The sequence below is a fragment of the Mesoplodon mirus genome (assembly GCF_964341445.2).
Source record: "Mesoplodon mirus genome assembly, chromosome: 15".
NCBI lineage: Eukaryota > Metazoa > Chordata > Mammalia > Artiodactyla > Ziphiidae > Mesoplodon > Mesoplodon mirus.
The window spans coordinates 30,074,173-30,085,947 of NC_138991.1; the positions used below are offsets into that span (position 1 = coordinate 30,074,173).

At 43.5% G+C, this 11,775-nt stretch overlaps 1 protein-coding gene across 2 annotated transcripts in view; it reads left to right on the forward strand.

Annotated features, from left to right (window-relative positions):
* Positions 1–10,106, forward strand: part of ATRN (attractin) — a 163,336-nt gene extending 153,230 nt beyond the window's left edge. Inside the window, exon 29 of one of the 2 annotated variants that reach the window (XM_082645840.1) lies at positions 5,611–10,106. In XM_082645840.1, coding sequence (XP_082501966.1) covers positions 5,611–5,938 — 328 coding nt within the window. In that variant the 3' untranslated portion in view covers positions 5,939–10,106. The remainder of the gene's footprint in view (positions 1–5,610) is intronic. The other variant, XM_082645838.1, reaches the window with a different exon arrangement.
* The last annotated feature ends 1,669 nt before the right edge of the window (positions 10,107–11,775 follow it).

The window sequence follows — 11,775 nt, forward strand, 5'->3', positions numbered from 1 at the left end:
ACTATTATCTGACAGTGCAGGGTTGCCATAAACCTTCAATTTGTTAAACAACAACAACACAGTATCTGTGAGGCACAATAAAGTGGGGTATACCTGTAGTGCCTGCCTCGTGTCATTGTGAGGATTTGGAGAGATGATCCCATCGCCACTGTATTCCTAACCCATCTTTCCTGAGGTCACCATTCCTTCCTGGGAAAAATCTGGATCTCCTCACTGCCCCAGCCTCGTCAGCCTGCCAGTGGTATTGATGTTTCCAGCCAAACCTTCTTTGCCGCCAGTGTTTCCAGTCCCCCGGGTCTGTGTTGCTCCTTTACTATCTTTTTCCTTTCTCTGCCTCTAAATGTAGGCTTTCTCCCTCTTCACTCCATATGCTCTTCCTCAATCATCTTACTTACTCTCATGGCTTCCAGCTAGCTCCCTCAAGCTAGTGGTCCTCAAATTGGTATTTCTAACATTACTGTATTTCTTTTTCTTTTTCACTCTAAGTATAAGGCACAAACAACAATTATAACATCCTAAAGGAAGTTTTTGAAAATTTATTCACAATTCTACCATCCGACACTCACCAATTTTCACTGTTTCCTTTCCAGCCCTTATCAGCAATTTAGTTGCAATGATTGTATAACTAATTTTTATTCTTCTTTTTTCATGTAACTATCATAAACATTTTTACAACTTACTATATATTGTTTTACCCATCTTTTACACTACTCCATCAAATACTTGAATCATAATTTAGATAAACATTCTTTTACTGTTGAACACGAAGGAAATATGGAATATAGTTTTGGAAGTATTGTGATTAATCTTGGAGTACTTTGGAGGGATGCCTCAGACAATATGAATGTTTTAGACAACTTTCAGTTGAGATGATTCTGCAGGCCTCCACTCCAACTCAGCTTTCGGAAGGTCTGGGTCCGTGGTGTTCTTATGAGGGAGGACATTAGGCGTGGCCAGGTCAGGATTTATTGTCTTCATTTCATAAGCGAATGGCTTGACTTGCCCTCATCTAGGGATTCCTGTGAGTTCATCCCCTAACTTGGCCTTGTCCAGGTTGAGGGCAGAATGACCCATTAACCTGGCGCTCTGGAGCAGTATCTCCTGCCCAGCTCAGCAGACATTGACTGGTGCTCCCTGAGGGCAAGGTACTGGCTGGGGGTGGGAGGGGAGCGGTGACAGGCTTGCAACACTGTGGCCTTTCCTGCTCCAGACTTCGCCTGATGTGCCCCAACCCCCTGGACTCCTGATGAAGCCCTGCTCACTGCTTGAGGGCTACCCCAAGGGTGGGGCCATCCCTGCCACCCGTTCTGTATCCCCCATTTCATTCATTCATTCATTCATTCATTTTTATTGAAGTATAGTTGATTTACAGTATTATATTAGGTTCAGGTGTACAACATAGTGATTCAGTATTTCTAATAGATTGTACTACCTTTAAAGTTATTACAAAATAATGGCTAGTCTCCTTTCCAGTCTCTACACCTTAAGGTTCCTCCTGCTAAACCCTTGGCTTTCTTCTTTTTCATTGTGAGCTTATTATTCCCCAAAATTAAGTAATCAGTGTCTTTCCCAGGTTAATATCTCTAATTCTTGTCCTCCTTGCCAAGCTTCACACCCAGTTATTCGATTGCCTACTTGAAATGTCCACTTGGATACCTCAAGGTCTTATCAAACCTAAAATGTCCAAAATGGAGCTGGCCCTCTTTCTAACCAGTTGGTCCTTTGATCTCCATCTCAGTAAAGGAATTCATTATTCAGCCAGTTGCTCAAGCCAGAAACTCAAGAGTCATCCTAGGCAGTCCTCACCTCTCTATGTATAATTCACGGGCGAGTTCTGCTGGCCTACATCTGGAGTCTCATTCTTCCACTTTGTTTCATTTACTCTACCACGTCTCTCATCTAACCTCAGCTGCCATCTCTCCCCTGTAGTCTGCTTCTTCTACCCTTGACCTCTAAAATCACAGCCCCGACCCCCTCCCACACCTCCATGCAGCCATTCACCTGCAGTTAAAATCATTCTTTAAATGAATGAATAAATAAATAAATGATGGTTATATTTCCCTGTGCTGTACAATATATCCTTGTTGCTTATTTATTTTATACATAGTAATTTTGTATCTCTTAATCCCATACCCCTGTCTTGCCCCTCCTGCCTCCCCTCTCACCACTGGTAACCAACACCTTGTTCTCTATATCTGTGAGTCTGTTTCATTATATATATTCGTTTGTTCTCTTTTTTCAGATTCCACATATAAGTGATAACATGGAGTATTTATCCTTCTCTGTCTGACTTATTCACTAAGCGTAATAATCTCTAGGTTCATTCATATTGTTGCAAATGGCAGAATGTCATTATTTTTTATGATTGAGTAGTATTCCAGTGTGTGTGTGTGTGTAGAAAACATCTTCGTTATCCATTCATCTGTTAATGGACACTTAGGTTGCTTCTATATCTTGGCTATTATAAATGATGCTGTGAATGTTGCTATGAACATTGTGGGTGCATGCATCTTTTCAAATCAGTATTTCTGTTTTCTTTGGAAGTATACTCAGGAGTGGAATATGGTAGTTCTACTTTTATTGTTTTGAGGAACCTTCGTACTGTTTTCCACAGTGGCTTCACCAATTTACATTCCTACCAACAGTATACAAGGGTTCCCCTTTCTCCACATCTTCACTGACATTTGTTATTTGTGGTCTTTTTGATGATAGCCATTCTGACAGGTGTGAGATGATACCTCCTTGTGGTTTTGATGTGCATTTTCCTTATGATTAGTGATGTTGAGCAACTTTTCATGTGCCTGTTGGCCATCTGTATGGTGCCTGTATGTCTTCTTTGGGAAAATGTCTATTCAGGTCTTCTATTTTTTAATCGGGTTGTTTGGTTTTTTGATATTGAATTTATGAGCTATTTATATATTATATATTAACCCCTTATTGGTCATATCATTTCCAAATATTTCTCCCATTCAGTAGGTTGTCTTTTCATTTTGTCAGGGTTTCCTTTGCTGTGCAAAAACTTTTAAGTTTGGTTAGGTCACATTTGTTTATTTTTGCTTTTATTTCTTTTGCCTGAAGAGACAGATCCAAAAAACTATTTGCTATGATTTATGTCAAAGAGTGTTCTGCCTGTGTTCTCTTCTGGGATTTTTATGGTTTCAGGTCTTAGATTTAGGTCTTTATGTATATGGTGTGAGGAAATGTTCTAATCTCATTCTTTTGCATGTAGCTGTCCAGTTTTCCCAGAACCACTTATTGAAGAGACTTTTCTCCATTGTATATTCTTGCCTCCTTTGTCATAGATTAATTGACCATAAGTGCATGAGTTTATTTCGGGTCTCTCTATTCTGTTCCACTGATCTATGTGTCTGTATTTTTGGGAAAACCATGATGTTTTGATTTCTGTAGTAGCTTTTTAGTATAGTCTGAAGTCACGGAGCGTGATATCTCCAGCTTCATTCTTTTTTCTCGAGATTGCTTTGGCGATTCAGGTTCTTTTGTGATTCTATATAAATTTGAGTATTATTTGTTCTAGTTCTGTGGGAAACGTCATGTTTATTTTGATAGGGATTGCCTTAACTCTGTAGATTGCTTTGGGTAGTATGGACATTTTAACAATGTTCTTCCAATTCAAGAACACAGGATATCTTTCCATTTCTTTGTATCATTTTCAAATTCCTTCATAAATGTTTTGTAGTTAATCAGATTATAAGTCTTTCACCTCTTTTAAAATTTTTTATTTATTTTATTTATTTATTTTTGGCTGCATTGGGTCTTCGTTGCTGCACGCAGGCTTTCTCTAGTTGCAGCGAGCGGGAGCTACTCTTCATTACAGTGCGTGGGCTTCTCATTGTGGTGTCTTCTCTTATTGCAGAACACGGGCTCTAGGCACACAGGCTTCAGTAGTTGTGGCGCGTGAGCTCAGTAGTTGTGGCTCACGGGCTCTAGAGTACAGGCTCGGTAGTTGTGGCACACGGGCTTAGTTGCTCCACGGCATGTGGGATCTTCCCAGACCAGGGCTCGAATCCGTGTCCCCTGCATTGGCAGGCAGATTCTTAACCACTGCACCACCAGGGAAGCCCCTTTTACCTGTTTGGTTAAGTTTATTCCTAGGTATTTTATTCTTTTTTTTTTTTTTTTTTTTTTTTGCGATACGCGGGCCTCTCACTGTTGTGACCTCTCCCGTTGCGGAGCACAGGCTCCAGACGTGCAGGCTCAGCGGCCATGGCTCACAGGCCCAGCTGCTCTGCGGCATGTGGGATCCTCCTGGACTGGGGCACGAACCCGTGTCCCCTGCATCGGCAGGTGGACTCTCAACCACTGCGCCACCAGGGAAGCCCCTCTTTTTGATGTGATTTTAACGGAATTATTTTCTTGCTTTCTCTTTCTGGTAGTTCATTATTAGTGTATAGAAAAGCAACAGATTTCTGTGTATTAATCTTGTCTCCTGCAACTTTACTGAATTCATTTATTAGTTCTAATAGTTTTTTGGTGGAGACTTTAGGGTTTTCTATATATAGTATCATGGCATGTGCAAATAGTGACACTTTGACTTCTTCCCTTCCAGTTTGGATGCCTTTTCTTTCCTTTTCTCATCTGATTGCTGTAACTAGGATCTACCCCCCATTTTAAATGGTGCCCTTCTCTGGACTCCCGAAGCACCTGGCTCTGTCTTTGCTATAACAGTGGTCACTGGTGTGGATTCCCCGACTCCATGCCAGGTACTAAACCTGGCACTTAAAAGCTTCCCCCCTCCCCCATTTTATAGGCTCAGTGAGGTGGAGTAAGAAGCTCCTCTAGCATGGCTCCTGGGGGCCTCAGCAGGGCTCTGAACCTGTCTGGCCTTTTCCCATGCATAGGAATCCAACTCCCTCAGGACTGTGCCTTCCCTAATGAACATCAAGTTAATCAATTACCAATACAAAAAGGAGAATGGACCCACTAGTCCCCAAAGCAAAGGTGGTAGTGGAGGTGGTGGGGTGATAAGCCAGGTACCATTCTAAGACTTTACATCAGTTCACTCATTGACTTCTCACACAAGCCCTGTGCTGTTCGCCATTTACAAAAGAGGAAACTGAGGTACAGGGAAGTCAAAGAACCTTGCTTATTCCAAAGTCTGGCCCCAGAGTCTATCCTAACCCTTATCATGGTGTAGATATCAAAATAACTAGTGCTAGCTGGGCAATGTGGAATGAATCTGAATTTCATCATAAAGAGTGCAGCTTTTTCTTGGAGAAAAAGACAGGAGAAACTTAGTGCTTAAAGCATGTCTGCAGTCTTATTTAGATGCTCCCACCACGGGCAGAGCACTTTGCTTAGTTGATCTGCTGAAAAGTAAGGCTCCTTTTGTGTAAAAATGGGGGCGGAGGAGAATATGTATTTGTAGTTATACAAATAAACCCTGAAGAATATATACAAACTGATGAAAGAAGTTACTCTGATGGAAGGGGGGAATATGGAGGGAGACACAGGTTAGAGGTAAGGTTTTTCCCATGTATGTACTTTATTTATTTATTGCACCATGTGAGTGTAAAAAGAAATTTTTAAAATTATTTTTTAATAAAAGCAAGCTGTTCCTTAACATGTGTTCCCTCTGTGGGTTCTCCCAAGGTCTCGCAGTGGCCAGCGCCCTGGTGGACATTTCTCAGCAGATGCCAATAGTATACAAAGAGAAGTCAGGAGCGGTGAGAAACCGGAAACAGCAGCCCCCTGCACAGCCTGGGACCTGCATTTGATGCTGGGGCCAGGACTCCCTGTGAGCGAGGAGTGGTGTGCCAGAGCCATCTGCAGAGAGGGAGCAGGCAGGGAGACACTGTGCAGGGCAGAAGACTGGAAACTCTCGAAACATCCACCTCATCTGCATGTTCACAAGCTTTCTTTGACAGTTTCTCCCATCTGTGCTCCAGCATCTAACCTTTTACTTTCATATAGGAAATAGTTGATTTAGTTACAGGTCCAGGGGTGATCCAGTTGTTGCTGGAGGAGGCCGGTGGAGAGCAAGTGAGAGAGCTAGGAGTGACACTCAGGTTCACGTGTGGAGAACTGTTCTTGGGACTGTCTCAACCGTGCAAAAAACAAAGATGTAGTGTTTACAAGTAGACATTTGTCATCAGTCATTCTTGAACATGGTCTTTTAAAAACTAGTCAGATGAATTAACTTGTTTTCATCTGAAGCCTGCTATCTTTTTTAAAAGATGTGCTATTTATTCTTGCACGATTTAGGCAAATATCTCTCTTTCAGGGAGTAACTTTTTTTCTAGTTGAGAATTAATAATGGTCCATCTCTTTTGAATCATAAGGTAGAAGAGGCTATTTTAAATGTCAAGGTCAGCAGTGTTACTTGGAATGCCAACTGATATAATGGGTAGTTTCTGTAGCAACTTGATTAATTTAGTCTGAATCCATTTGAAGTTCTCTCTCTCTCTCCTCTCTTTCTCTTTCCCTCCCTCTCTCTCCTTCACTTCCTCTTTACCTCTCTCTGTCTCTCTGTCTCTGTCTTTGTCTCTCTCACACACACACACTCATACACTCATACACACACACACTAAGTGCCTAGACTTTAAATAGATCTAGCAGTTGGAAAGTTAGTAAGCATAAGTTTTTACATAATTGCATTGCTACATTCTTATAAAACTTAAATAGCTATCATTGGCAATCTGCTCTTTTTCTAAAACCTAATTTGCCGCCAGGAAACAATTTTCTCACCCCGAGAAACATTTAACCTAGCAGCAGGGATTGAGAGGAAAACAGAAATGACCTAACTGTCAAAGCTCCTGTTTTTGTTGTCAAAAAGGACACTAAATAAGGCATGTTCCCACATGCCTCCTTGCCCCAGGTCACTCTAGGCCTTATGTTTGCTTCAGCCCTTCTGGGTGCTCCTGCCAAGGCACCACAGAGGGAGGGGCTCACTCATGTTACATGTCTGTCTTGAGCCGAAAAGAGCATGACAGCACTTGGGACCCCTTAATCAAAGGGTAACTCTTTGTTCCTGTAGTCTGCTTGAGCTGGTGGGTCATTCTTCATTCTCAGGCTCAGGTGGAGTGCCAGCAGAGGGTCGGTCTCCTGTTGTCAGGCAGAACCCGCCCAAAGCCTGGAGGAGGACCTGAAGCTGTTTGCCCTCTTTCCCCTCCTCCCCAGGAGGGGCTCAGGCCTCCCATGCTCCCTCCCCGACCCATCGGGTAGCTGTGGGGAGGGCAGTGAACTATAAGGATGAAAAGCACATGGGGAAAATCGACAAGGGGAAAAAACGATGCCAAATGAAAAGTGACCAAATTGAAGTAGTGACCAAATTGAAGTGGAGTAGGCCAGTCCCTGCTCTTCACCCCAGGGCACTGCCTGGATGGTGTGTTGTCCCCGTCCATGGTGCTCTGTATTCTGGCATTATGCGGCAGCCTCCCAAGATCTCTCTTCTGCTTCAAAACCCAGTGTTCTATGGCATTACCCTGGGGGCGTAGACCTTTAGACAACAATGCTCAAGTTTGTGAATTTGGAGAAATCAATATTCAAAAGAGCAAAAACTGCGGCATTTCACCTTTATATGCAGTGCCTAGAGAGGAGTATGACCTCTTCCCCAACACTAACCCCACTCCCATGAAGAATTGCCTGGAAAGATGTTTTCAAGGATGTTGAACCATAAAACACTGTCTGATGCACAAAACACCTCTACTTTGAGACTTGCCTCTCAAAATGCTGCTTTTTCACATTATTGTTAAAGAGCAGATGGTTCTGGAAAAGACCCCTCCTCTTACGAGCTCCCCACGTCCCTGCCCCAGATCACAGTACCCGCAGAGAGCCTGCTGGGGACTGGCCCTTCACCCCTGTGATTACCAAAAGGCCACTGGAGAGGACCCTCCCACAAGGGAAGTCCTTGTTTGTTCAAAGGACTGGTGTTTCCTTGGCAAAGAAGCCTCCTCCCCATGGTAGTCCCATGCCTTGAAATAATAAGCACCATGTCCCATAGCCACCTGGTTATTTTCTTTTTTCTAAAAGATAATGTTTATTTTTTAAAAGGAAGGAAGGAGCAAGTGAAGTTTAATTCTGCTCCAACAGTGGAGAAACAACTGAATCCACCTGCTTCTCCTTTGCAGCCAGTAGCAAAGAGTCTTCCAGGCTTGGGCCAGAGGAAGGGGGTGGCAGGAGAAGAAGGCACTCAGCTTAGAGTCAGTTATCAAGAGGAAGTCATGTGGAACTTCAGAGCCTGTATATAAATTAAAATAGTTATGAAAACATCGATATTGCACTTGTACATAACTATACAGTAGTGTCTGAATGTTCAGACATTTGGAGTGTACATAAAACAGAAAAATATCTTAATGTATTTTTATTAAACATAATGATGTCTGAGTTTGACCTAATATGTTTTTGTGCCATATATTGGATATCCAGGTTCAGAGAAGTCCTCTCGTTACGCCCTGATATGATAACAAAGCCACGAAAGGCATCCCCATTGTGCCCACGTGTTCAAATGCATCTGGGACTGATTGGATAGCTTCTAAAGTAGGAATCATCTGTCAGTGCACATATGAAAATGCGGGCAGTGTGTGAAGAGACTCAAAGGCAGCCAGAATGTCTCTGTCCCTGTCATTGGCTCTGTGAGTGCATTGTAACTCTCCTTTCAGCTTCTTGGAGCTGTGGGTGCCCAGGGAAGACCAATCTTGTCCTGAGAAACGCTCCTCTTAGTCTTTAGACTCCAAGACTGTACCTGTAGATCTAGTCAGATTTTCCAAAAAGGGCTTTTCCGGGCTGCATTTTGTTGTGGTTTTGTCTAAATTTTTAATGACCATTTCCCAGGACCCTAGTTTACTATACTGAAAACTGGGAGTGGGAGTGAGCGTGGCTGCTTTGTTGATAAATAGCTCCTGTTTTCCCATGGAGAACCTCACCCTGGCCTCCTGTCCACCTCCTGCCCCCTTCCCACACTGTTTGGGGAGAGGTCTGTGCTTCCCTGTGAGGATCACCTCTAAGTGTGGGAGGAGGTGTACAGAGAAGGCAACCACATACTCCCTGAGCTAACCTGGAAGAAAAGCAGCCCTGGACAGAGACTGTCAGCAATAGGCCTGAGGTGCAACATTGGAGACGCACCAGGAAATCTGGGGCAAATGGAAAGACCAGAGCGCTATCTGTAGAAAAATACATTTTATCTTTTAGTGCAAATCTTGCTCCTTCTATTTAATAGAGTATATTTAGAGATGGGATGGGAGTGATTCACTTCCTTGGGTGGTGGTATCCTTTTCATTAACAGCTTTGATCCTTACGTTTCGTTCATTCATCCATTCATTCAACAAATATTCTCTAAGTACTTACTAACAACCTAAGCTAACACTAGAGCAGTGACTGAGATGGAAAAGCTGCTCTTCAGAACTACAACAGAATCCAGCTCCTCAAACCTGTCATCCCAGGAGACCTTTCCTTGTGGTTTCTGTGAGAATTGGCCACCTGAGGATAGACCCAGGAAGGCAGAGGGTCTGGCCTCAGGCCATGCACCGGCTTTCAGCCTGAAATTTACCCAATTGACCAAATGGCTCAAACCATAAAAATCACCATGATGGTTTGTAGATAGCCAGGCCCACCAAGAGACATTTCCCCTGAGTTGTCCAAATTCATAAACACCCTCGCCTGCAGGGAGACGATTTGGGAGTGCAGAGGAAAACTGGCACCTTCTCTTTTAAAGGCAATAATGGAATCGACTTTCAGTAACTGAATTTGTGCACAAAACATTCTAAACACTAGTGAAGCCTGTTTTGTTGAACTGATTTTGGCTCTGGAAGTGTTTTATAGTTATTTACGGTTTTGTTTTGGGGGGTTTTGGTTTGGATTCAAGTTTAGTTTGTTAATATGTATAATTTAGCATCTATTGCACTCATGTAAATATGGAGTAAGTATTGTAAACTATTTCATTGCTGGGGGTTGTGGATGTTATACATACATTTAGGACTGCAATTTTTTGGTATTTTTTGTATTGTAAAATAACAGCTAATTTAAGCCGGAACAAGAGAATTCAAGGAGGTCTGTGCATTTTAAACACAAATGTGAAGAACTTGTATATAAACAAAAGTAAATACTATAATACAAACTTCCTTCTGAAATAAAAGTAGATCTGATAAAAATGTGGGTTTTGTTCTAAGTGTTTGATTTTGTTTCAATTATTTTTACAATTTGGTCATTAGAACCTTAAGAAAAGGGAAAAAACATGTTTTAAAATGTTTACCAGTTTTCAGACTGCCTCAGAGGAAGCACTTGGCAGTGCATGACTGAGGTGTAAACCAACAGGGTGGGCACCTCAGACACCTCTGCGCAAAACTGAGCCCTGGGGTGTGGGAGGAGCCCTGAGCAGCTTGTGAGCAGACTCCCCAACATCCCCACTGTGGCCTAAATTGCCCTCAACATACCAGTGCTGGGGACAGAGACTCGTGTGCGGGACAGCTCTGCCCGGGCACCATCACGCCCATGCCGGTGCCTCGCCAGCTGCCCTTGGTCATTCAGCTACTCGTACTCTCATGGGCCCCTGCTAAACCTCAGGTATGCTGATAGGTTTAGTCCTCCATGGCCACAGCGTTGTCCTTGGTCTTGAATTTTGATGAAGTTATTATGTCCAATCACAAAGTCTTGTCTGTAGGCCTTCTGCATGCCCAGCCCCACGTTATGCGGCTCCTGCCCTCAGAACAGGGTCAGAACAGTGCATTTCAGCACCCTGGTAGAGTGCAAAAAGTCTAGAAGGATAAGATCGGCATAAAGTAAGTTGAGAAAGTCCAGAGGAAGCACAAGGAAGGGCTGTGGTTCATACAGGGGAGGGTGGGTGAGGCACCAGGTCCAGGCCAGGAGGCTGGAGGAGGCCTGCCTACCAGAGCTTGGGCCTCGGCCAGGGTGGGAAAGAACTGAACTAGAGGCCACTGGTTGGGGAGGACCTTGAAACTGTTCCGGGGAGGGTTGTGGGAGCCATCAAGTGTCTCTGGCTAGAAACCCATGATTGAGTGATACTGGGGCGGTTTGCTACAGCATCAAGAGCATCGCCCAGCCCCCTTGCAGTTAGGTTGGGGCCATAAACTGGGCTTTAGCCAAGAAATGTTGGAAGAAGTGATATATTCAAGTTCCAAACTTTGCACAAACACCATGCTCCCACATGGGACTCCCTGGAGGTCACGTGTTAAAAGACGCTGGAGATAATAAGGGTCCGAGTCACCACTTAAAGGCAAACCACCTGACCAGCAAGAGCTGTGTGCTGGCCTGTGCATCTGAAAAGCAAACTTTACCGACCCACTGAGATTTGGCATTTTATTACAACAGGCAGGTTTTCTTACTCTTATTAATACACAGACTGGCACCTTGAAGTACAAGGCAACTATAACCAAAGCCTAAGGTATGTGGCATTGGCTTAGTGGTCAGGCGGCAGCAATGAGAAAACAGACACAGCAGGCAGAACAGCTGGGGATCCCTGTCAGGTGGTGGCAAAACATCTGGTATGGCTATGATGTGGATAACTTGTTAAAGCAAACTACTTTTTTGCTGTGTTTACTGAGTTATTTTGTTCAAGGGGAAGAAGCTGGAAGAAAAACAGAATGTGGTATATGTTGATTGTTACTTGGCAAGACAGAGTTGAGTTCCAGAAAAAAATTAGCCAGTTTACAAGCAGAAGTGAAGGGGGTGGAGAATCCTGAAATCCAGGGTTGTGAAGTGTTGGAAAAGCCAAGTAGTCTTGCTTCCAGCCTCCAAACAGTAAGACATGCTTATGAGCAAAAAAAAGCCCAGGGAGACAGTGACTTGGCCTCCGAGTAAGAA